The 26,419-nt window shown below is 54.0% G+C and overlaps 1 protein-coding gene across 6 annotated transcripts in view; it reads right to left on the reverse strand.

Annotated features, from left to right (window-relative positions):
- CTDP1 (CTD phosphatase subunit 1) overlaps positions 1-26,419 on the reverse strand; it is a 74,159-nt gene that overhangs the window by 13,615 nt on the left and 34,125 nt on the right. For 2 of the 6 annotated variants that reach the window (XM_077974861.1, XM_015122240.3), the window contains exons 7-12: positions 24,423-24,589; positions 22,283-23,317; positions 18,958-19,093; positions 18,593-18,799; positions 8,544-8,706; positions 252-418 (exon numbers count right to left, since the gene is read on the reverse strand). In XM_077974861.1, the coding sequence (XP_077830987.1) occupies positions 252-418; positions 8,544-8,706; positions 18,593-18,799; positions 18,958-19,093; positions 22,283-23,317; positions 24,423-24,589 (1,875 nt within the window). Of the gene's footprint in view, positions 1-251; positions 419-8,543; positions 8,707-18,592; positions 18,800-18,957; positions 19,094-22,282; positions 23,336-24,422; positions 24,590-26,419 lie in introns of all 6 variants that reach the window. The other 4 variants (XM_028838132.2, XM_001088601.5, XM_077974860.1 and 1 more) reach the window with 3 other exon arrangements.

Here is a 26,419-nt window from a genome sequence, read left to right on the forward strand (position 1 = left end):
ACATGTGCAGACCCCACATGCCTGCGCAAATGTGCAGACGCCGCACACGCCTGCGCACATGTATGACATGGAGTCAGCATGGAGACAGCCAAGCGGCCACCACCAGGGCCTGCTGAGTTTGGAAGCTGCTGGTTTCACACACAGAAGGGGGGACGGGCATGAAGAACGAGATGCAGCCGGCAGTCCATCAACAGCAGAGTCACCTCTGGGAGCCTGCGTAAGGCCCCTCCCACCTCAGACCCCACACTCACCTGGGCCCCCGGCCGCCTGCCACGCTCCTCTCGCTGGACGCCGCTGCCCCGAGTGTCCGCTCCCTGCGAGCCCCTGGCGTCCGGGGCTGGGGCTCCTCCTCCTGCTCCTCAGGCCTCCTCTTCTCGCTGTCGCTGTCGTCGCTGCCTTCTCCGAGGATGTCGTCCACCTGACAAATGGCCAAGAGTCAGCGACAGACCTCCTTCCCGGGCCCCGTCCCCCCGCAACAGGCCTTCTCCCGGCAGAGTCCAGGGCTCTGAGTGCAGCAGGGTGGGGGCTGGACATGGGACTCTGCTTTCTACCTGAGCCCTGGGGTTTGAAACTCAATCAATCCTTAACAAAGCCCCGGGTGAAAGAGCAAACCCAGACAGGCGGTTCGCAGGCAAAGATTGGGTTTAAATTCCTTCTGTCCCTTATGTGAACACGGATTTTATTCCTAGTGCACTGTTGGATTTTATGGCGAATAACCAGCATATTTGCTTGAAATTCTCAAGATCAGTGAGATTCACAGCACGACTCCTGAGGGACAGGGCTTTCCGGGAGGCACCCGAGTCCTTCCCATCCTGGAACCTGGGAGGAGAGCAGCCACCTGGGAGTGGAGACGTGGCGGCACCACGGGACGCTCGCTAAGATGCCCGCCTGCTCGCTCTGGGCACGCCTCCAATTTGGGACACATGCAGAGAGGGCGACTCCTGAACACCTGGGGTGAGCTCAGCCGGCCCCAGGCCTGACACGTGTGACGCGGATGGGAGCGGAAACAGGCGGCAGGCGAGTGAGCAGGTGATGGGAGCGCCGCATCCAAACCTCAGCCTCCCCGAACCTCAGCAGGCAGGTAATGGGTGCCGTCAGTGCCTTGCTGCGGCGGCGGGAGAGGCTGAGCCCAGTGCGGGGAGGTGAACTCAAGTTCTCACCTCCTTTTCCGGAACTGCACGGAGATGGGAGAAGGACGTGCAGAAAGAACCCGCACCCAGCATCGAGGGGCCCGCTCAGCCGGCGGCCAGCGGAGGGAGGAGTGTTTTATGTCCAGCATGGATCACGGTGGGGGGTGCTGCTGGGCAGCTCTCCTGGGGGCTCCCTTTCCAAGAGCACAGCCCTGCTCACAGCTCTCCCACTCTCCCATGTTGAGGGCGTCTGTGTGCGAAGGCACAGCCACGTGGTCCCCAAGACAGGCAGGTGAGGCGGGGCGGCCTGTCCACAGTCCCCCAGCGCAGGCTGCTTCCCAGGAGGGTCTGGGAGTGCACACCTGGCTGGGGCCCCGAGGGGCATTCACTGACACAGACCCAACCCCACCCCCGCAGCAGGTACGAGAAACGGCCACAGAGGACGGAGCACAACTCCCGAGACAGGCGCAGTTCGGAGCAGGGGAGGCCGAGTCCAGAGTGACAAAGGCTCGGTGTGAGGCCGCTTTGATCAGAAATCACGGCTCAGCCCCCCGCCCGCACGGAGGCCGACTCATCCAGCCCGCCCAGTCTGCAATTTCAAACCCATCGCCACTGTCCAGCAGTCACAGCACATGTGCCCTGGCCCGAATCATCAAAAGGCGAAAACATTTTAACCAATAGTTAATTAGCTGAGGCAACGGCTTTATCATCAGGTCATGATAACGATCCCTGAAAGTAACGCATTACCAGAGACGCTGGCGTGAACTGGTATTTAATCAGAGCATCTAGTTACTTCAAGACGTTACTGCTGTTCACACTTCACCAGAATGCTTACATCACTGTATTTACTGTTTTGATGGCAAATCTCCTAAGGGAATAATTCTATTCAATTCTATTCTGAAATACTTAGGGCCTTTAACACTGCATCACACCTTGTCAAGAGAGAAAAAAAGGCACTGTTAAAAATCTGTTGATTTACAGCTGACAGCCAAGGGCAGGCAGGCTGGCCCGCAGGCAACCCAGGGACCCCGAAGGACCCTCGCTAGTGTGGCGGCCCACCTGGGAGGCCTCAGACGTCTGTGCAAACGCTGGTGACGCAGGGCGGCCCGGCACGTGTCCCTTCGCTGCCATCTGGAAGATCCGGAGGCACGCTTGGCACAGCCAAACCAGAAACATGGGCACACATTAAAACCTGACCTCACCTACACTGTGCTCCGATCTCCTCTCCCTCTTTCTGCCTGACCCATGTAAACATATCAGTGTGGGAACAACACCTATCTTTCCTGGGCTTGTTGTTACAAAAACGGTGACCGCACTCTTTGAAAAACAGTTTTCTGTACCACAGAGGCTCCTGGACTCAGGATGGGGTCACGTCCAGATGAGCCCATCACAGGCCGAAAACGCGTTGGCACACCTGGCCCAGCTGCCTTCCACACGCAGACATTACCCCATCGCTAGCAGAGTCGTCCAGCACAAGGCCGACTTGGAACGAGCTGTTCTACAGAATTCTGAGTCAAGACTCCTGATTCAAAGTGTGGTTTCTACCGAACACACATCCCTTGCACATCATTGCAAAGTTAGAAAATTGTTAAGCGAATCATTGTAAGTTGAGGGTCGTTTGTATTTACTTTACTTAGAACATGCTAACATAATTTTTTTTAAATCTTAAGGAAAATTTAGAAGTATGTAAAAAGAAAAAACACAAATGAATTCATACCTAAGTGTCGGAATTTCTACCAAAGGGGAAATACAGATAACACCAGATGCTACTGTATCCTGTCAATGCACGGAAATGAAATGCTTCTACCAACCTCCTTGCATGACCCGGGATCACAGAATAAACCTCTACCCAGCTCTGCCCTGCAGTGAGGTGGGACGGCTTCGAGAGAGGATGGGACATGAGAGGGACACGGAGCAGGGTCGGGAAAGTGCCCTGAGCACGAGAAGCAGAACAGGCAGAAACGAGGTAACACAGCTGGAGAGGCTGCGGGCGCCGGCTCTGGAGCCCAGCAGGCTTTCCCGCAGGGGTGTGCAGGGGACAGGCCCCACCTCAACCCTCTGGTGACCTCGCAGCCCTGGTTCCGGCACCCTCCCTTCCCCGCAGTTCCATGATCACACAAGAACTTGCAGGGGGCCGACACGTGGGGGTGAGTCTCTTTGTGAGCTGGCTGAGACGGAGGCGGGTGTTTGCGTGGAGACACGTAGGCTTCAGCAGATGACAAGACACGGCACCTCCTGTGAAAAGGCCACCATCCAACTGGCCAACTACACGTACTCTAAGCTCGAGTCTCAAGGAACAAACATCTATTAAACATGAAATCGAAATTTGCCTGAAAAACTATAATGTGGAATGAATTTTTAAGTGAAATAATGCCAACTGGAAAGAAGCTTTTATGAACAGAAAACATCAACTAAAGAGGAACTTTAACAAAACGTAAAAAAACCCCAAAACTTGGAAAACAAACTCAAGCATTCAGAAATTGCCAAGCTTGAGTGGTGGGACCCACAGCCCTTCACTCAAGACAAGGCTGCAGGCAGCACGTGTCCCCAGAATGACTCACGCAAATCACACACTCCAAAATCCACCGAGAAAGCTTCTCTACATAGAGGGGACTGTGACAAGTCTCTCATCAAACAAAAGATAACGTCTTATCTATTCAATGACACCTGCGGGAAACCTTTAATTCACTATCACTTCAGTAACCAAACCTTTCAAGAAATACTTAGAGCCCAAGGAGAAAAGCATTCTTTCTGGTTATCACCTTCATGAAAGAAAAATCAAAACCAAGTCCAAATACCTAAAGTTCCGACCACGCAAAGAATGATCAGATCTTTAGACATGGTTGTGACTGAGTCTTTTTTTGCATCAACTGTCATCAACAACTTCTACTGACTGGATAACAAAATTTACAAAACTAACTCATTCTTAAAGGATTTTGGTTAATCAAAATATTTTAAAAGATCAAGTCACAACTGTGGTTGAAAACCACAAATCAGACATAAAGGGAAAAATCACTGCTCTTCAGTAACAGCAAAGTTCCCAAACATCACTGATTTCACGAGCACTGTGTGTATTTTAACGAATCTTCAGATGTGTCAGCTGTACACAGCCATGGGTCAGGGTTCTGGCCCTTTAGTTTCCCTGATTCTAATCCACCATTAATTTTGCAGTCTATTGTGAGTCTACTGTTAGTCTGGGAGAAGGCCTTCCACGTTAGCAGGTGCCCAGCACTTCCTGAACAAATGTCGAGTTCAATAAACACAGCTTCACTAACATGTTTAGGCTCCAAGACTCCGCAGATACTAGGAGTGGAGCTGCAGACACGGCCTTGTAAGAAGCACACCAAGAAAAGGAGTGGCACCGTAGGGCCTCTGGACAGGCCCCGATGTTTAATATTTGTGTCACCGATTCCCGAAAGAGAGAAAGACTGGCCTTGAAAAAATACTGGAAGACATCGAGGTTGAAAACTCCCCAAATTTGCTGAAAGACAGGCATGGTTGCGTCCATGTGTAGAGACGAGTGTGGCGGCCGTCCACATTCCTTGTTTGCTGAAAGACACTGATGGCCACGCCCACGTGTAGAGATGAGTGTGGCTGCCGCCTGCAGTCCTTGTTTGTGTCCAACACCTCTTGCTTCCTTTCGCGGTGTGTGTGTGGGGTAGGGGTAGGGTCAGAGCAGATCTGTGGAAAGGGAGCAGGTGAGCGGGGTCTTTACTGATGGGTGGGAGTGGTTTCAGGTGTCAGAAGAGCACAGAGCCCCGGGCTGGGATTGCAGCACCGCTGTGTTCACCGGTGCCAACTGCAGAGAAGCAGCTTGGACACTGCCTAAGAGCACACTCCAGGCCGGACCGTTCTGAGGTTCTACATCCAGGCACATTTCATGAGCAATAAGAATCTGCAAAGTTTTAACTTTTTGTGACAGCTTGAAACTTTTTGCATGTAGCCTTCAACCTGTTTTTGGTAGCCAGACGTGCCGTGTAATTGTTTCACGTGGCCTGGGCAGTCATCCTGATGTTAGTGAATTCTTACATCTCGTGATTTTGGGAGCACTCCCAGTGACAGCAAGTTCTTACATCTCATGTGATTTTGGGAGCACTCCTAGTGACGGCGAGTTCTTACGTCTCACGTGATTTGGGGAGCACTCCTGATGTTAACGAATTCTTACATCTCGTGGTTTGGGGAGCACTCCCGGTGACAGCAAGTTCTTATGTCTCGTGATTTGGGGAGCACTCCTGATGTTAGCGAATCCTTACATCTCATGGTTTTGGGAGCACTCCTGGTGACGGCGAGTTCTTACGTCTCACGTGATTTGAGGAGCACCCCGATGTGAGTTCTTACGTCTTGTGATTTTGGAAGTGCTCCTGGTGACAGCGAGTTCTACGTCTTGTGATTTTGGGAGGGCTCCTGATGTTAGTGAGTTCTCACGTCTATGTGATTTTGGGAGCAGTCCTGATGTTAGCGAGTTCTTACGTCTCACGTGATTTTGGGAGCACTCCTGGTGATGGTGGCCCCACACCCGGCCTCTGTTCTTGAGGCATTTTATCGGGGTCATCACATTTCTTGGCTTCCACGTATATTAAATGCAGGATTTAAAAATGGTTAAGATAAAATTACAATGTTAATTTTCACGGCTTTCAAGTTTCTTCAATGCCGGTTCAGGTGAACGCTTACTGACATCATGCCTGACACTGCTTAGGCACGTTCTGGACGTGGAGATCAGAAGTACGTGCTACGTGGGGGACCGTTTTTCTTTGAAAGCAGAGACATCAAGTGAGTGGTCTGCTAGCTGTAGAAGCCTCTGCGGTTTAAACCCAAGAAGAAATCCAGATGCCTGCTGGGTCTGACATTCCCACAGCACTGACCGGGCTGAGTTCTCCAAGCTGCTCCTCACATGAGGGGCGGGGAAGCCCCCGTCGGGGGAGTGGGAGTGGCATCCCCCACGGCACGGGCAGCTCTTGGGTCAGCAGCTTTGCCCCTCCTCTGTCTACACGGAGACCCTTCCTCTACCACTGAAGCAGGAGACGCCCGTCTAACACACTGACGTGCCGGAAACGGCCAGAGGTCTCCACACCCCTCACTCAGTGGCCCCTCCACAGGCTGCACTTGATCCTGGTTCCAGACCACTTGACTCCCCATTACCTGAGTCCCAAAAGGAGAAGCAGCCCCCACCCCATGTATCCCCAGGATGAAGAGAGGCCACGGCAGCCTCCAGGGAGGGCCACGGCAGCCTCCAGGGAGCACCACGGGGCAGGTACCCAGTTCATCTCACAGGCCCACAGGGGTGCAGCCAACGGGCCCGAGAGACAGGCTTATCTGGGGTGCAGCTGCCTCATCTGCCCCAAGCACAGGGAGTGGCAGAGGGACAGATGTGAAACGAGGCTGTCAAACCAGGGCCGGGTCACGAGGAGCTTCCTGAGGCTGCTGTAATAACCACGCACCATGGCTCAAATGATCCAAATTCACAACCTCACAGCTGTGCAGGTCAGAAGTCCAACATGAGCCTCACAGGACCAAAATCCAGGTGTCCACAGGGAGAATCCCTTCCTCACGTCTTCCAGCTCCTAGAGGCCTCGGGTCCTTGGCTCCGGGGCTCCTCTGACCCTTTCTCCTGCAGGCGCTGATTGTCTTAAGGGCCCAGGACTCAGAGAATCAAGCAGGCTTTAAATATTCACAAACATAAAACCCTCTGGCGTCTCTCCCATGCACAGAACAATCCACCGCTGCAGTCTCCCGCTTTCAATACCGTTTGTTCCCGAAGAGCCACATCTGGGGGTTTATAATCACTTTTTATTTCTGAGATATAAAGGATTAGGTTTTGGGGTGGCTGAAAGCTGCTGAGTACATTCAAGACATCTGTCTCCCATTGAGAATTCAACCCCCTTTGATATCGAATGACTAAGAATCAAGTTGTCACCACTGCCTGAAACAGGACTGCGTGGGGAACAGACCCTGAGTCCTCCAAGCCCGACCAGGAAACCAGGAGGGAGATGGGATGTGTCAGCGGCTTCCAGGTGGGAAGAGGTAGAGTCCCTTCCTCCTCTCTTCCTGCCCCTGGTCCTAGGCAGGTGGCTGTTCCTTACACAGAACCTTCTGGAATCTCAAATAAAGTGGTCTGGGCTTATAGGTAGTGGTTGAGAAAAAATTTTTTTAGAGAAAACATTTTTGTGAAACAAAAAACAGCTAATGTTCAAAAAGACAGAAAAATGGCAGAGAAATTCAGCACACCTGAAAAAAGGTCTGATCCTCACAAGATAAACTGGTATCTAAAAGTGGTAACCTGAGTTACTGAGACGAGTCTGCCCTGAACAGAACCGTCTGCATTTTTCTGCTACTGTTGAAAATAAACAGGAGCTGTTTTCCTCCTCAAGAAACTTCTGCTGCCTTCTGGATGCAAACAGAATGGCGGCTCTCTCCAGAGGACAGCGGCACCAGGCGGGCAGGGAGGATGGACTCTGGAGGGAACACGAGGACCTGAAGGAAGGGGATGGCCTGTGCCCTGACCGGTTGCGGGTGAGGACCCCACACAGGTGCCACCCACGAGGGCAACTTACGGGAGGACATGGGACGTGGTTTCCCAGGATGGTCCTTCTAAAGAATAGTATCCGAAGGACGGTGCTGCGAGATCGCCTGGCCTGGGACCCAAGAGGAGAAGCACGCGGGCCAAGGCCCAGGACACAGGAGCGAAGCAGGACCCGGCTGGGAAAACCCCAACTCCACCGACGCGGCCTAAAGCTCTCTAGTGCTGTGGTAACGAGATGCTGTGAGAATCACCAGCCACTCTGTATGTGTGTGTAAGGCCCATGTGCAGCGGACACACAGCGCTCCAGCGTTTCTCAACCGGGGCCTGTCGGCGTGGGGCAGGGGGACTCACTCCTCCTCACAACCATGAGTGCCTCCAGACCCTGTCCCATGTCCTTGGGGTGGGCCAGGAGAGCAGGAGGGGCTGGGCGGTGTCGGTCCTGGTGAAGACGCAGGCACGAATCCTAAGCCACAACTTCGACGTGTTCTCACGCCACACATTGCGGACACACCGCTTAATGCTGTTCTAGGTCTCCTTGAATAGGAAGTTCCATGAAAACCACGAGTGCTAGTCTCGAACTAGACACGACTGCACAAGTGCAGAATTCTCGCTCTGCCTCCACCCGCACACCGCAGCTCTGTGGCCCCAGCACGAGCGCCGCCGTGGGCACCAGGGCGCGGTTGGCTCACCTCTGCCCCAGCACGAGCGCCGCCGTGGGCACCAGGGCGCGGTTGGCTCACCTCTGCCCCAGCACGAGCGCCGCCGTGGGCACCAGGGCGCGGTTGGCTCACCTCTGCCCCAGCACGAGCGCCGCCGTGGGCACCAGGGCGCGGTTGGCTCACCTCTGCCCCAGCGCGAGCGCCACCGTGGGCACCAGGGCGCGGTTGGCTCACCTCTTTGTCCATACTCTCTAAATCTTCCTTACAAAGAGTGTACAGCGGCATTGTCTCAGACATACTGGGCTGTCGCTTTCTTCTAGAAGGGCCAGGCTGCTCTCCGTCCGGAGCGTCAGGCAGCTCTTCGCCGAACGTCTGTGGCTGGGGTGGCGGAACCGCTCTGAAAGGAATTTCATAGGCCCCACATGAGGAAGTCAGTTTGAATCGCACTTTTCAGCACCGAGTCAGACTCCTGGCTCTCGGACTAGGCAAACACTCACACCCCAACAGGGAATCACAGGAAAAACGGGATGTTTCGCCAACACGCTTTTCAGAGTTTAATAGATCAGAGGTGGCTAACTGGGCCAGGCTGAGTGGCAAAACATGTTTCTGACTATCCTGTAGAAAAGTAACACCCAACTTCTTTTATCCACAAAACCCCCGTGGGGCAGAGAGCCTCTGCTGGGCTCCAGCATCTCAGAATAAAGGGCAAAGAGACACAGGAGACTAAGCATGTTCTGGGAACCCCCAGGACACGCCATTCACCCTGAAAACAGGGTCTGGAGAGCTACATGGCAAAATACAAAACAAGAAAATGCACCATCTCCGGGCTGCGAAAACAGATACAAAAAATGGTGAAGTGACAAAACATGTCAGTGGGCTGAAATTAAAATCATTTCACAGGTTTGCACGGTGGCTCATGTTTGTAAAGCCAGCACTTTGGGAGGTCAAGCGGGGTGGATCGCTTGAGGTCAGGAGTTCGAGACCAGCCTGACTAACATGGCTAAACCCCCTCTCTACTAAAAATACAAAAATTAGCCCAGTATGCTGGTGCATGCCTATAATTCCAGCTACTCAAGAGGCTGAGGCAGGAGAATCGCTCGAATCCGGGAGGCAGAGGTTGCAGTGAGCCGAGATCACGCCAATGCACTCCAGCCTGCGCAACAGAGCAAGACTCCATCTTTAAAAAAAAAATTCACAAAAAAACCCAGAAAAAGGTAATTCTCGTGCTTGTATGGTTAAATATTAATATAATAAATCAACTAGAAAGGGCCAATCTTCTGTTTCAAGGATTTTTCTGCTATGTTAAAACCGCAGCTCCATTTGAAATGGTTTTTCTCCTCTGTACATATCTTTCTCGATCTGGATGTGTGAATCTTATTAATATATTCTAATGCATGCCTCTGACTGCTAGAATTTAAGGCAGGCCTCTGGGAAAATGGGTGGTGCTGCCCTCCTCAGAGGCGGCCGTTTCTGGCTGCTGGTTCTTCCCTGAGTGACCAAAGGACGAGACCAGGAGGCACTGAGCGTGCGTCCCAGACATCAGCTCGCTCGGGACAGGCACGAGGATGAGGGGATAAAACCCATCCTGGTGAAGGAATACAGGCATTAAGTCAAAGTCACAAAACTAAAAAGACACAGCTATATTAGGCTATTTACAATGAAGAGAAGATTTTCTGCCCAGAAATCTGAAGGTGCTGATCTGTGCTGTTTGGAATTCAGGACTTCCTGAGCCTTGACAAAGTCCACTCTTCACCTTGGCCCTCTGTGAACACACGCTTCCCATCCCGCGAGCGCCGCGCTTCCCATCCCGCGAACACGCGCTTCCCATCTGCATTTGGCTGAAACACCCATGTACGTATAACCAGACACATGCAGTTCAAAGCAGTGTTGTTCAAAGGACCAACTGTACTGTTATTTTAAACTGAATTAAACGTTTCAATTAATGTTAAAAACCTGTGATAACTGCTCTACTCCAGCCAAACACCCCACCTCTCAGGTCTCAGAGAAGGCCATGGGGGAGCCTGTGGGGAGTCCGACATTCAACCCCACTGGCAGCAGCGAGGCCCCTCCCACCCATGTGGGGGGGGTCAGGACTGTCACCAGCCCCCACTGAAGATGCAGACACTCCTCCCACCCATGTGGGGGGGGTCAGGACTGTCACCAGCCCCCACTGAAGATGCAGACACTCCTCCCACCCATGTGGGGGCGTCGGGATTGTCACCAGCCCCCAATGAAGATGCAGACACTCCTCCCATGGTGCCAGCGATGACGTGGGGAGCCAGGACTGCCACAGCAACGGCGTCACCCCCATCGCCACAGCTGTCCACCAGCAACAGCGTCACCCCCATCCCCACATGTGTCCACCAGCAACGGCGTCACCCTCATCCCCCACTCTCAGGCATCAAAAAGAGGCCGTGTGGGGAAATGGACTCCTGTCCCGACTGGCAGGAACTAGGGGGCCTCCACTCCTGCTGCTGGAGCATGGCCCAAAAAAAAATGAGCGATGGGAGAAGGTTTAAATAAGATCCAGAGTTTCCTAACATGATGTGAAAAAGGTCCAGGTTTCAATCCAATGTCACTTGCCCCAGCAAGAACCAGGAAGATCTCAAACTATGGAGAAAAGGACAATCAACAGAGGCCAAGCTGAGAGGGCAGAGATGCTAAAATTCATAATGACTTATAGCATCCATGATAAAAATGCTTCAACAGGCAATTGCAAATATGCTTGCAAATACGCAAATGAAAAACACAAAGGGTTGGTAAAGAAATAGAAGATACAGAAATTTTATAACTGAAAAATAAAAACTAAAACCAAAAAATGTCATGGACAGACTAGCAGCAAATGAAGGAGACAGAGGAAGGCTGTGAACCTAAAAATCTAACAGAAATCACCCAACCCGGACAACAGAGAAAATGAGCTGAACAGGAAAAAGAACACAGCTTAGGGACGCACGAGATACGAAAAGCCTCAGCATCCGTGTCCCTGCCGTCCCATGCATGGCAGAGATGGCCTTGAAAAGCAATGGCTGGAAATGTCCCAAAGACGTCAAAAGACATAAACCTCCCAACTCAAAAAGCAGAGTCAAACCTAAACAAAGTAAACCCTCCAAATCTACACCAAGACACGTCATCATCAAACCTCAACTAAAGATGGAGAAAAACCTTGATGGCAATGGAAGAGAAAACACAGCTTACCTACAGGAAAAGCGGCCAAAGACAGAAGATCAGTCATCTGAACGACGGAGCCCAGAAGGAAGCCAGATGTTTCTCAGGCCCTGAGAAAAAGGAAGATCAACCCAGAGTCTTATCCCGTGAAAACGTCCCCCAGCAAGGGAGAGACTGCAGAGGGCCCAGGCCTGCCCCGAGAGCATGATGGACACCGCAGGGCAGGTTGGGAGGGAAGGGACCCCTCAGGGAACTCCCGCAAGGACGGAAGCAGGAATCCAGGCAAGCACCGGAGACTCCGCTCTGGTTCTCTAGACCACACCTGACTGTCGAAACAAGTCATAAAAAATAATCCCAAAGCAAGCAGAAGGAAGGTAAGAAATAAGGAGGCTGAAAACCAAAAAAAAAAAAAAAAAAAAAAAAAAATAGAGGTAAGTGGAGCAATTCCTTAAAAAACAGAACCAACCACAACTCACCCGAACACAACAGGTCCTGTGAAAAGCCCTGTAACTATTAAGGAAAATGAACATGAAATTTTAAATCTGCAAAAATAAAATCTCCAGGACCAGACGGTCTCACTGGAGAATTCTCCCAAATAAGTGAAAGGAAGGGGCAAGTCTACAGTCTGACCAAGGATGCTAGAGGGTGGACGCTTCCCACCTCACCACGGGAGGCCACCGAGCGACAACAAACCCGGGGACAGACGGCACACAATGTGACAAGTACAGCCCCACAGGCCTCTCAACATCAACATGAAGACACTTCACAGAAGTGCATCACGGTTACTACACACCACAACCAAGGGGATTGGTTTCTGAGTTGCAAGGTTGTTTTCATGTCCAAAAATCAGTCAATGTGACCACCGCATACTGACAGGCAAAAGAAGAAAAACCACAGACACCAGAATATCAATCAACAAACACTGAAAAAATGCAACACCCACTGGTGTTAACAACTCACAGAAAACAGGAAATCCAACTTGATCAAGGGCATCTCCGGGCAGAAAACCCAGGAACAGACCACACAGGTGCACCTGAGCACACTTGAGACGCTGGGGCGGAAGCAGCCGTGGCGGAAGACAGCGCCTGCGGCAATGTGGCTGGGGCCAGAAAACCAACCTCAAGAGCATCGCGGTGTAAGATGAAAGACTACAGATCTTTCAGGATAAAACATCAAGAAAATCTCCGGGATCTGGGACTAGGCAACTAGTTAACTTCACATCAAGAGCATGATTCCTGAAAGAAAGAAGTGATAAATAGAATCTTGTGAAAATTAAAAACTTTTGCTCTGCCGAAGACCCTCTAGAGGATGATCTGCCTGACTGGAATTCAGGACTTCCTGAGCCTTGTCAAAGTCCACTCTTCGCCTCGGCCCTCCGTGAACACACGCTTCCCATCCAGCGAACATGTGCTTCCCATCTGCATTTGGCTGAAACACCCATTTATGTATGACTGGACACACACAGTTCAAAGCAGTGTTGTTCAAAGGGCCAACTGCACTGTTATTTTAAACTGAATTAAATGTTTCAATTAAATGTTAAAAACCTGTGATAACTGCTCTACACCAGCCAAACACCCCACCTCTGAGGTCTCAGAGAAGTCAAGTTGCTGCCTGGGAGGAAAGGATTTGTAAGCCGCACAGCCAACCAAGGACTAGCAGATGGAACACACACAGGAGGTGATGTTCATTGGCATTATTCACCACAGAAACGCAAGTCACAGCCACAACCAGCTCAGGACACACCTATCAGAACAGCTGCAATAAACAGCTCTGGCCACGCCACCTGGGTCACTCACCACCACTGAAAATGTGAGATGATGATGCAGGTATTCCGGAAAAGGGTCTGGCAGTTTCTTTAAAAAGCTAAACACACACTCACTATCCAATTTAGCAACTGTACCTACCACTGGACATTTATCCCAAAGAAATAAAAACTTAGATAGGCTAAGTATCCCACATCCAACACGCCTGAGACCGAAAGTGTTGTCTACTTTGGATTTTTGAATTTTGAAATATCTGTGTTACACTTACGGGCTGAGCATCTGCAACTGGTGACCCCAAATTCGAACGCTCAGATGAGCATCTCCTTCCAGGCCACGTCACTGCTCAGAAAGGTGCGAATCTTGGAGCATTTCTGATTTTGGATTTTTGGATGAGATGCTCAACCTGTGCAAACATTTAGAGCAAAGGCTGGAGACAACCCAAATATCCCTGAAACGGGGAACGGTGAAGCCACAGACGGCCCCTCCACACACCACGAGACACGGCTCAGCGAGAGGAGGACATGAACGAGGGGCGCAGAGGCTCCAGGAACCGGCCGAGGGAGAAGGGTCAACTCCAGAAGGCTGCCGACCACCGTCCACAGCACTCTGCAGAGGGCACGGTGCAGGGAGGGACAGCAGGTGGAGGGCCAAGGGTCAGGGAGGGGAAGTGGCTGAGGCCGTGAGGGCTGCAGGGGAGCTGGTGAGGGTTCTGTCTTTCTGTCTGGATGAGCCCCTGTGGGTCCCAGTGATGAGCTTGTTCCCCACTTTCACAAGAGGCAACCACAGGGGAAATGGGATAAAGGGTCCAAAGGGCCTCTCTGCGTTATCACTGCGTGTCAATCTACAAATATCTCAAAAAGTTTAACCAAAAAACTGAATGTTCCCACTCACCCGCAGGTCCACAGTGAGCCAGGCTGCCAGTCCAGCACCAAAAAGCTCAAAGCCAGAATTTTAAAAAATGTACAACATTCAAAGCCTTAGATGAGGACCAGTCCAGGGATGAAGGGCCAACCGCCCTCACCGCCGAGCGTCCTGTCACAATGGGGTCTACACAGGGTTCCGGGAACAGAACGAGGAACCACCACTCTTAGGATGGTGGGCGACGGGGCCACCTCCACAGCAGCACAACCAATGCACACAACAGATGAGGCCTGGGGCCGCGCAGGTGCGGTCCTCACCGTAAGATGGGGTGCCACAGGGAAACTGGGCAACCAATGCACGCAAGAGATGAGGCCTGGGGCCGCTCAGGCGTGGAACCCACCTTGAGACGGGGTGCCACGGCGGAATCACACCAGCGCTGTTACAAGGGTGTGAGGGTGGCTGTGGAGACCACGCTGGACTTGTCTGTACAGGCGGAGTGGTCCTGCAGGCACCAGGGGTCCGCACGTGGAGGGGCACTGCGGACACAGGTCTATGTAGTGCAGGGGACTGGGCAGGCGCCACACGAACTCAAAACAAGCAGGCGGGACTCTTGGATTAAACCAGAAGAAACCACTCTGCCTGTTCCTCCAAGGAGGAGGCCTACAGAGAAAAGGTAGGGTGTGACCAGAGGCGTGGCCGAGCCACACAGGCCCAGGTCCTCACTGAAGCAGGAAAGCCCCACAGAACGCCTGCCGGCCGGTCCCGTTTCCTCAGACTGTCAGCACCATGTCCAGCCTGGGGAAGGAGACCTTCAAACAGGCATTCCTTTTTTCTAATACAAATAGGTAGTTCCATCAATTTTGAAAACTATCAAAAAGCAGAACCCAGGCTCATTTTAGGAGAACTCAGTTTCCAACACGTCCAAGTGAAGGGAGAGACATATCCTTAACGTGGCAAAGGTGTGCCCGCCTGCAATCACCCAGGTCAGGCGGCCCGCTGCCGCGGCCACAACAATGCTGCTTCCCGCCACCAAACTGATGATTATCACAACCTAACAAATCACATTAACATCCACTCATATAAATGAGCTGGTATTAACTGAAGTAATATTGGTATTTTGGTGCAAATTACACTTTCAAATTAAAAACAGCAAAAGTCAACTTATTCCAATGAACTGCAGCCCAGCGTGCGTCTTCCTTACAAAAGACAGGCAGAGCTGAACGGTGGTTTATGACGTGCCATTCGAAACGTTCTGAACTGCTACTGTTGACGTAAACTATACACATTTCAGAACACGTACACAGTTATCGGTTGCCATATTATTAGTGTCACTCAAGTAAAAGTGTTTGACTTTATTCAAATCTAGCTTACTATCTGCAAGTATGTTTTCAGGTAACAATTATTTTTTTCTCATTGATCTTAGAAATTCCTAGCTCACTTCAAGCAAGGCTGAATTATTAAAAAACCAGTTGTGTATCTAATCTTTAACCACTTTGCGTAGTTTTAAGACAATGAGGACAGGAGCTTGAGACCAACCTGGGCAACATGGTGAAACCCTGTCTCTACTAAAAATACACAAATTAGCCGGGCGTGGTTGCATGTGCCTGTAATTCCAGCTGCTGAAGAGGCATGAGAATTGCTTGAACCTGAGAGGCAGAGGTTGCCGTGAGCCAAGATTGCACCACTGCACTCCAGCCTGGGCGACAGACCAAGACTCCGTCTCAAAAAAATAAATAAATAAAAATGCTGAAGAAAAAATAAGTCAAAGGTTTGTGATTTTACTTTTAATTACGAAAAAAAATTTTTTTCTGAGACAGGCTCTCACTCTGCGGCCCAGGACGGAGTGCAGGGCACGGTCACAGCTCACTGCAGCCTTGAACTCCTGAGCTCAAGCGATCCTTGTGGGTCCACCTCCCAAAGCACTGGGACTACAGTGCCAGCCCCTGAACATTTCAGTCAACAGTATGAAAAGCAGCGTCTAAAGAACAGGTGCTCTTCACGGTACTGATCGTGTGGCTGCTTTAAACCATGTGAGCGTTTTGCAAAACTGCAATTTCAAAGCTGAATCTCAGCAGTGTCACTTCAACGCACGTATCTGTCCTGCCATCGTGCTGCTACTGATTAGAATTACAGCACACAACAGACCCTGACTTCCTAGCCACGGGGTCTCTGCATCATTCGGCTCTAGGTGGTGCTGGCCTGTTCACTGACTGGCCCACAGCAACCCCATAGGCCAGGCTCCCCCATGCTGTTCTCAGAAGAGTCCAGGAGCTCTGTCAACTGGCTGGAGAGCTGGAATTAACTGAGTTAAATGAAGGAATGAGAGCAGCGTCAAAGGACGAAGCCCTGATTTACGGAGAGACCTGTTCCCAGTCCCTGGAATCACCGCAGCGGTGAGGGGCTGTGGGCTGGGCCTGAGCAGCTTCAGGGCAGGGCTGGTCACCAGAAGGCTTTGCAGGAGCAAGTGGGTAGTGGGTGGGATCAGCCGTGCCTTCGCCACAGACGGAAGGACGCAGAGCTTCCGGGGGGACACGCGCCGTGCTCATGGCCCTTCTGGACCCTGCCCCTTGCACCCCCTCATTTGGCTGTTCTTGAGCCTTTAAAATAAACTGGTACTGCTGAGTGAAATGTTTTCCAAAGTTTCGTGAGCTGATTCAGCAGATGATCAAAACTGCAAAAGTCTGTGTCTGGGGACCCCCAACCCTGTGGCCAAGCTGGACGGTGAGGGGCCTGGGGGTCAGAGATGAGGGCAACCCTCAGACGAGGGAATGAGCCCATAGACTCAAGGCCTGATGCCAACTGTGGGTTGTCAGCATCAAAAACAAACTGAACTGCAGGCGCCTGTCGGCCCCGAAGAGCTAGAGCAGCAGTGTTGGAAAGACACCTCGTGTTAAAAGCCCAACCAGCCCGGACAGGAAGCCTTTCTAACGACCAGAAACAACGTCACCATCAGGACGCCTTCTTAATGACAGGCGACGACATCGTCACCAGGACGACACGATGGGAGGTGACATCACCACCCAGCGCCTTCCTAACAACGGGAGGTGACACTGTCACCAGAATGTCTTCCTGTCCTTCGGGATGACATCATCAGTGTGTGGCTGGGGATCCTCTTCCCTGTCATCAGAATGGAGAACCTTGGATTCATCCCAAACCCCCCATCCCCCAGGTCCCAGCGCGTTGCCAGGCTGCCGCACAGGAAGCCACCCTGCACCTGCCCACCTCCCAGTCGCCCGACCCGACTCCTCCTCTTAGCAACACTCCCCACCGTGACCTCAAGGGCTGTGAAATCAGCCGAAAGGGGCACACGCTACTCTCTAGAATCACAAAAGACAAAACACAATCTAAAAGCAGAAAACCTGGGAGGAACCAGAGCGCGTTTCCAGAGGGAGTGGCCTCTCCCGAAAGCTGACTGGGCTTTGTCGTGGTGCCTGGCGGGGCCTCCTCACTCACCTGCCCACCCAGGCTCGGGAGCTGCCGCCCACTGTGCAAAGGCCACGCTCTGGCCACCCCTGCTCCTGACCTGGGAGGGCCATGCACTCCGGGCCTCAGCGTCCCCACGCAGGGACAGTGCTGGATCCTGCAAGGGCTCGAAAAGGACACCAACTCGTACCTCTCCATCTCCCCATTAACCATGAGCACCCGTCTCCCTCCAGCAGCCTGCGTTCTGCACCCGTCGCAGGATTTGAGGCGTTGTGACCTGTCAGAGGGCTTCCAGGGGTGAACACACACCAGGTCTTGGTAGGTGCTCCTCGCCCGGGTCAAGTTTAATCTAGTTAAACTTTTGGTTGAATTTCAAAGCAACAACCACAGAACAAAGACTCATTTAAATCTCCAAGAATGTCCCATGGGGTCTGCAGGGGCCACAACCTCAGGCTGAGGGCTGATCTCCGGTCCACACCGGTAAACAGGCACAGAGGCCACGTGCGCAGGAAGCATCCCCCGGGGCCTGCAATTTCCCCTCTCCAGGGCAGCACAGATCCCGGCTACCAACGCCTTCCAGTCCAGTCAAGTTTCCCTTCCTCACGGTGCTGTTTGCCAACCGCCACTGCCATCACCCCTGCGCCTGCTCTGTGTGGAAACAAAGACAAAGGGGTCTGGCAGAGCAACAAACGTGGAGCCGGCAGAGAGCAGCCGGCGAGGCGACGGGGGCGGGGGCTCGAAACCAGCCCTGCTCTGCCCATTCTCTGCTGAGTGTTCCCAGGACCGAGTGCTCTGCGGGGCGGCCACAGGTGTGCACATGCAGGTGCCTGGACAACATCTGAGAAGCTGGTTGTAGGGTTTTGTTTCAGTTTTGGGAACCAAGAGAGGACAGAAGAACAAAAGGACCCAAGAGAGCCAGTGGGGGCGGCGTTCCCACAAGGTGGAAGCGGGAGTCACCGTCTGCAGCCTCCACCCGCCCTCACGTTGGGCAACTGGCGCCATCCCCCTAACGGACCAGAGCAGCTTGAAGAGCCCTCACTAGCTGGGGGCAGTGGCTGCGCCGCCATGTACCTGAAGGAAGAGGGCTCCCGGTGGAGGGGTAAGGAGCTGGGGGGCGCTGGGGGCCCCCGGGCGCCCGTCCTGATGAGCTTCCCCGTGTTGGAGTCGTAGATTCGAACCTCGGGGCCAGGCTGGGCCTTGGGAAGAACCGGCATCGGGTGGAACAAGGTGGTGGGGGGCACACCCTCCCGGTCGGGAAAGGCTGCAGGACTGTTCTCCCTGTCGGAGGAACAGAACAAGGGCCATGAGCGGGGCGTCCGGGCGACGCAGAGCAGGCACCCAGGGACACCTGGCGGGCATTGCCTAGGTGTGTGAACCAACAGCTGTCTGGCGAGGGAACGCCTGGCAGGGATGTGCGGGGTGCGGCGAGGACCCACCTCTTGCTGTGGTCGTCCCTGAGCGGGAAGAGCTGCTCCTCCACCTTGTCCCAGCGCTCCAGGCAACTCCACAGCCAGTCAGGGTTGACCACGTGCAGGTGTCCGCACTCCTGCGCCTGCAGCACCTTCTCTGTGCCTGCGGGAGACCCGGCTGCGTCAGGCTGTCTGGGCCAACACTGGAGGCTCAGGGCCCACATCTGGCTGCACCCACCAGGGCCCTCACCCGACTGCACCCCACCAGGGCCCAGGGCCCTCACCCGGCTGCACCCACCAGGGCCCTCACCCAACTGCACCCCACCAGGGCCCAGGGCCCTCACCCGGCTGCACCCCACCAGGGCCCTCACCCAACTGCACCCCACCAGGGCCCAGGGCCCTCACCCGGCTGCACCCCACCAGGGCCCTCACCCAACTGCACCCCACCAGGGCTCAGGACCCTCACCCGACTGCATCCAACCAGGGCTCAGGGCTCTCACCCGACTGCACCCAACCAGGGCTCAGGGCCCTCACCCGGCTGTAATCACCAGGACTCGGGGCCTTCACCCGGCTGCACCCCACCAGGGCCCTCACCCAACTGCACCTCACCAGGACTCAGGGCCCTCACCCAACTGTACCCCACCAGGGCTTGGGGCCCTCACCCGGCTGCACCCCACCAGGACCCTCAACAGACTGTACCCCACCAGGGCCCTCACCCGGCTGCAACCACCAGGGCTCAGGGCCCTCACCCGGCTGCACCCCACCAAGGCCCTCACCGGGCTGCACCCCACCAGAGCCCAGGGCCCTCACCCGGCTGCACCCCACCAGAGCCCAGGGCCCTCACTCGGCTGCACCCCACCAGAGCCCAGGGCCCTCACTCGGCTGCACCCCACCAGGGCTGCCCACTGCAGGTTCCCATCTCCCAGGCCAGGGATAAGCAGCCATGGTGGGAAGTGGTGGATCTCAGACGAGGAGCTGGGCACAGCAGGTGACGTGAGCATGTGTTCAGGAAGGCCCCTCAACAGTGAGGCCACAAACACCGAAGCAAAAAGAAACGTGAGCACAATTCCGGGGGAAGGAAGGAAAGCGAAAGAAGGGTCAAGAGCTGGGCAGACACAGGGCAGGGCAAATGGGCACCCGAGGGGCCAAGGAGGACCCCAGCCTGGCCCACCTCCATGCTCAGGAGAGAAGGGCCAGGAGCTGGGCACTCACGGGGCAGGGCAGATGGGCACCCGAGGGGCTCAGGAGGACCCCGGTCTGGCCCGGCTCCATGCACAGGAGAGAAGGGCCAGGAGCTGGGCACTCACGGGGCAGGGCAGACGGGCACCCGAGGGGCTCAGGAGGACCCCGGTCTGGCCCGGCTCCATGCACAGGAGAGAAGGGCCAGGAGCTGGGCAGACATGGGGCAGGGCAGACGGGCACCTGAGGAGCCAAGGAGGACCGTGGCCTGGCCCGGCTCCACGCTCAGGAGAGAAGGGCCTGACTGCCCGTGGGAGGCCAGGGCCTGGCTTTCTCCTGGGATCAAGGGTTTCGCTGGGCTCCACGGAAAGCCTGCCCCTGCCCTGCAGCCAGCACCTGCCTATTTCACACTGAGATGGAGCCTTCCACGTACCCTTGATTCAAACGCTTTACTGAGCACATGCATGTCCAACACCACGTGACACGGACTAGAGGCGTGGCCTCAAATAAGACCACACTTGCTGTCAGGGAGCGTGCGTAGACAGGGATGAGCTCACCCCACAAGGCTATCCTGAGCCCTGGAGGCGGGGCCACGCACTGAGAAGCCCTCTCAGGAAACGCCGCCAGGACAGGAAGCGCGATTGGAGGAGCAGAACCTGAAGTGATTTAGGCAATCTTCATTCGGGGAAGATCCAGGTGCTTATGGGAGCATTTTCATAGAATAACTAGAATACTGAGATATTTGGGTTTTTTAAGCACTGGGGTGCAAGTCTTCCTTCAAGATTCACCTATCGCTGAAAGGTTCTGTTTTATTTGGCAGAACTTTCAACGTGTCAGAGCGGCCTGCCCTGTCTGGGACAGGTTTCACCATCAGGAGACAGCAGGCCTGTCCTCCGCTCTCCCAGCCACAACGTGTCCTTCTACGCACGTTTCAGCCAAAACTTTGCACTTAGTTTTCTAACTCAGAGGGTTTGTCAACCTTTTACCTGCGAACTGAGGGCCCCGCATCCTGTTCCTGCCTGGAGTTTTTCCACTACACCCCATTGCTGATTCCTTGTTCTCTAATCCAGCCATGGCTCACTCGCCCCATCGCTGATTCCCTGCTCTCCAATGCAGCCATGGCTCACTCACCCCATCGCTGATTCCCTGCTCTCCAATGCAGCCATGGCTCACTCGCCCCATCGCTGATTCCCTGCTCTCCAATGCAGCCATGGCTCACTCGCCCCATCGCTGATTCCCTGCTCTCCAATGCAGCCATGGCTCACTCGCCCCATCGCTGATTCCCTGCTCTCCAATGCAGCCATGGCTCACTCGCCCCATCGCTGATTCCCTGCTCTCCAATGCAGCCATGGCTCACTCGCCCCATCGCTGATTCCCTGCTCTCCAATGCAGCCATGGCTCACTCGCCCCATCGCTGATTCCCTGCTCTCCAATCCAGCCATGGCTCACTCGCCCCATCGCTGATTCCCTGCTCTCCAATGCAGCCATGGCTCACTCGCCCCATCGCTGATTCCCTGCTCTCCAATGCAGCCATGGCTCACTCGCCCCATCGCTGATTCCCTGCTCTCCAATCCAGCCATGGCTCACTCGCCCCATCGCTGATTCCCTGCTCTCCAATCCAGCCATGGCTCACTCGCCCCATCGCTGATTCCCTGCTCTCCAATCCAGCCATGGCTCACTCGCCCCATCGCTGATTCCCTGCTCTCCAATCCAGCCATGGCTCACTCGCCCCATCGCTGATTCCCTGCTCTCCAATCCAGCCATGGCTCACTCGCCCCATCGCTGATTCCCTGCTCTCCAATCCAGCCATGGCTCACTCGCCCCATCGCTGATTCCCTGCTCTCTAATGCAGCCATGGCTCACTCGCCCCATCGCTGATTCCCTGCTCTCTAATCCAGCCATGGCTCACTCCAGGGAGAAGCGCTGAACTTTCTACACCGCACGTGAGTAACTCAAACCACCCAACACTGTGCGTGATGACTGCGGTCCGAAAGCATGAACGTGCCCGAACTCGAATTTCACCCAACGTCATGATCTATTCTTAAAAGATGGTGATTCTGGGAAACGTTTCTAAAAGTTGAATGTGAGATGAACAGCAATGCCAGCTCTAAGGAGTGCCTGCAAGGAGACGGCGGGCCTGACCATGCCCGGGGCACAGGGAGGCAGCACTCACCAGCCCGCGCGGCGATCAGGTGCGTGGCCCTGTCAGGGGCGTCGGGGCTCAGCACCAGCCGAGTGAGGATCTTCGCTCCCAGCGCCGTGGCGTGGTAATGCTCCCGCGTCTTCTCTATCGGGAAGTTTGTCGGGTGCAGCCCACTGAAAATTATGGCCACATCAGCCAGCACCTTGCTCTTCAGTTCCGGCACGATCTTGCGGATATCCGGCGCCTCCTCGATCTCCTTGTTGAGGAAGCGGTCGTACTTGGCGTAGTAGTCGGTGTGCACACGGACCAGGATCTCCTCCAGGTAGATGAGGTGGTCATCCTCGTCCGTGTCCTCCTCCTCCTCCTCCTCCACACTCTGGTCCAGGGACTCGCCCGCGGTGACGCCTGACAGCTCGCTGTTCTGTGACTCGGTCTCCGCCTCCTTCCTGTCGGCACAGCCATTGCCCAGGCCGCAGAGGCCGTCCCGCTCGCCCTCCTCCTGCCCACCCAGCTCGGGCCCCTTGTCTGGGGCATGCGTGCCGGGCTCGGCCTCTCCGGGGAGACTCAGTGCTGCAGGCCGCCCCGGCTCCAGGGAACTGCCCTGAGCCAGCGCCCCGGCTCCCTCTGGAGCCGGGTTCTCCTCCTCCTTTGGCTTCTGCCGGCTTCTCCCCCCCTCACTTTCGCCGTCAGAGGCGGAGGAGGGAGACTTCGTGCCCTCGGACTCACTGCTGCTCTCGCTGTCGCTGGATAAGTCGAAGTCCAGGTCAGTGCCCGTGGCACCCTGGGCAGGCCGCTGTCCCGGTGCCGCCCGGCCACCCTGCACACAGGATCCTTGGGGCTCAGGAGTGCCTGCCAGCTCTCCACTGCTGGTGGGGGCCTGGGCAGCGGGCCAGGTGTCCCTCTCGTCCGGTTTCCCAGGGCGGGGCGAGTCCTGTGGGGCGGTAGCCTCACTGCCGTTCAGCTCCTGAGCCGGCTTCTCCAGGCCATTGCTGGGCTCCACTCCAGGGGCCTGCGTTCCCCACTCGGGCTCTCTCACGGGCGGAGCTTGCTCTGAGATCTCGGTGCCTCGAGAAGAATGATTTACTAAATATGCATGCAAAAGGAAAAGTTACCGCGATTCAGCATTAAACGTTAAATAACATTCCAAGTTAAAGCAGCGCCCTTCTTCATGGCTGTGAACTCTGCCACCCTCTAGACCAGGCCTTGGCAACCTTGCTGTGAAGAGCCTGACGGGGTGAGCACCCCTTACCCGAAGTGCATGGGGCCACAGATGTTTTGGACACTGAATGTGTTTCTGAGTTTGGAGTATTTGCGTTAAACTTACCACTTGAACATCCCAAATCTGAAAAATCCAAAATGCTCCAATGAGTATTTCCTTTAAGCACCATGTGGGCAACTCAAAAAGCTCTGGATCTGGGGGAGGAAGGATCCTCCGTCTATAAGAACAACTGGAGGTCTCCAGGCTGCAGACCTGGCGCCACCATGGCCACAGTTTCCCAAGCCCCGGTCTGGAGGAAGTCAGCAACTCCACGCTGACCCCAGCCATCTGGTGAAAGCCTCGGCCTCCTACAGGAGGGACCCCAGTCCCACCCTCTTCTGGTTTCAACCTCCAAGTTCCATTTTAGTGACTAGAGCAGCAAATGTACGCCTCAAAATATTTTTTTTTAAAAACTAAGGGTCAAAAACACTTAACTTTTCACAGGGTGGACGTCAGCCGCAGGCCTGCCTGACAGGTTAAACCACGCTGCTCTCTGGGCCCAGCCAGCGCCAGGCCTGAACACTGCACTCTGGGGACGGTTCTTCCCTACACAGCCACTGCCCCCACATTCGCTCTCTCTACAGAATGCCAGGGCCCGAGGCCCAGGCGTGTGTTTAAGGAAAACTGGGATGAAAGGAGTTATTCACATGTTAGGTTAAACAGTATCCTTTAGTTTTTATTCAACTGGGAAAATGCTTAAGTGAGGGCCATTTTTTTTAAAGCCCAAATCAAAACGACATAATATCCTGTTTTCCAGTACTATATACATAAATCCAATAACCTCTATTGAAATACAAATAAAAAATCAAAGTGTATCTTGAATTTAGAGCAGTCAAAATAGAGATAAGAAATAAGAAGAGCTAAACAATAAGCAAATGTAAATTCTAGAGAATCAGGAAGGAGGTTACCCACCTTTCTTTCTCGTCTGAGAGTCTCGGGACCCAGGGGGCGCATTCATATCACCTGTGCCCTGGAAGTACACGTATTTCTTCACAGTTATCAGATTGGGGGCAAACTTCCAGACATCTTCTCGATCATCAATAATGCAAACCATTGAGTCTCCACACGGAAAGAGGTTTCTACAAGTGAAAATGCAAAATTCACACAAAATAATAATGAAAAGAGTTTAAGATTCTAACCCACATGTAACCAACAGACAGCAGGTTCATCAGAAACTGACACCAACCGCCCCGAAGCCCTTTCTGTTTGGGTCACATTTAAACCTCAGTAACATCTTCTCCACAGCTTCTGATTCTCCTTCAAGCCGGAGTTCGCAAACTGTTTCTTAAAGCGCCAGAGTCACTACTTCAGGCATGAAGGGCCACAGGGATGAAACCCAACTCCGACCGCGTGGGCATGGCCATGTTCCAATAAAACTTCCTGTACAAACCAGGCTGTGTAGCCTAAAGGCCAGAATTTGCTGACTCTGAAAACAGCCCGGGATGGGCTGTGTGGCTCAGGCCTGGAATTCCAGCGCTTTGGGAGGGCCGCTTGAGCCTCAGAGCCTGAGACCAGCCTGAGCAACACGGTAAGACCCCGTCTCTACAAAAAATACAGAAGTTAGCCGGGTGTGGTGGTGTGCACCTGTAGTCCCAGCTACTCAGAAGGCTGAAGTGGGAGGATAGCTTGAGCCCAGGAAGTCAAGGCTGTGGGGAGCTGAGACCACACTACTGCACTTAGGTCTGGGCAACAGAGTTAGACCATCTCAAAAACAAAAAAACAAAAACCAGACCTACTGCCGATGCAGAATTTCTAAGTGGACCTACAGCTACCTCCATGTAAACCACAGTGCCCGCCACTAGGGCCTATCCTGGGTGTGTCCCCATTCGATCCTATCATTCTGCCTTCAGGTGACTTTTCCCCTTAACACGTCACTAACAGCACCTCTCATTCTCTTTAGCCCTGATCAATCTGCTCACTCTGGCGCTAACTAGCAAAAAGGAGGTTTCTGAAGTACTTTCAGAGTCTCTTCTTAGTTAACATCAGCTTGCATAGGCCTCACAGTCTGCGTGGACTCCCTAAATGTAAAAACCGAAGCACTGGGAGGCGGCGGCCACCGTGAGCCAGGAAGCGGCTGAAGCTGAAGCTGCGACCGCCAGGGCTCCTTGGGAGAACAAGCCACACCTGATGCGTTGCAACAGCAGGGACGGACTTCCGGGTGGAAATGGGGAAATTCCTCGTACAGAGTGGGCAAGAAACGCCAAAGAATACAGAAGGATATAAAAAAGTCTCTACGTAGGGGCAGGGAGGGGCCACCCTGTCAAAAAGGCTCAGAGGAGCTGAGAAGAGGAGGCTCTGGAGCTCATGGAAAGGAAGAAATGGCAAAAAGCAAAAAGACGGGCAAAAGTCATGTGATTTAGGATTTTATAAATTATCAGTAGGATTAACACAGGCAAGCTCCTAAGAAAACTATAAACCTCAGATGCTGACGCTGACGTCAAGAACTGCTCCTAAACCAGGAGCCCCACAGAGCTGCTGAACTTGTGTGTGGGGTGGGGTTATCCACATTCCTGTGCCCACTCGGGTCCCTGAGTCTGCCATCAGGGACGAGATGCCATCCCGTCCCTACGCCTGCCCTCCTGGGTTCTGGGCCCAAAAGTCCAGTCCCCGAGTTCCCCAGGAGCCCTGGTCATTCCCTGGATACTCAGAGGCAAAAGCTGGCCTCCTGTGGGGACGCACCCCTGCCTCCTGCCTCTCCAACCACAAGTCTTCGCACAGGAATGAAAACCTGGAGCTAAAGGGACTAGAATGATCACACATGCCAGGGTTGTTAAGCAAACAGATGCATGACGTCAGGCGGCGGGCTGACTTCGAATGGGTGCCGTCTGACAGAGATGAGGCTGAGAGGATGACAGTCCCCGCCTCCACAGACGCAAAAGCCCAGCCCGAGGATGGTTTCAGGGAGGGGC

Source organism: Macaca mulatta, chromosome 18, assembly GCF_049350105.2.
Source record: "Macaca mulatta isolate MMU2019108-1 chromosome 18, T2T-MMU8v2.0, whole genome shotgun sequence".
NCBI classification, from domain to species: domain Eukaryota; kingdom Metazoa; phylum Chordata; class Mammalia; order Primates; family Cercopithecidae; genus Macaca; species Macaca mulatta.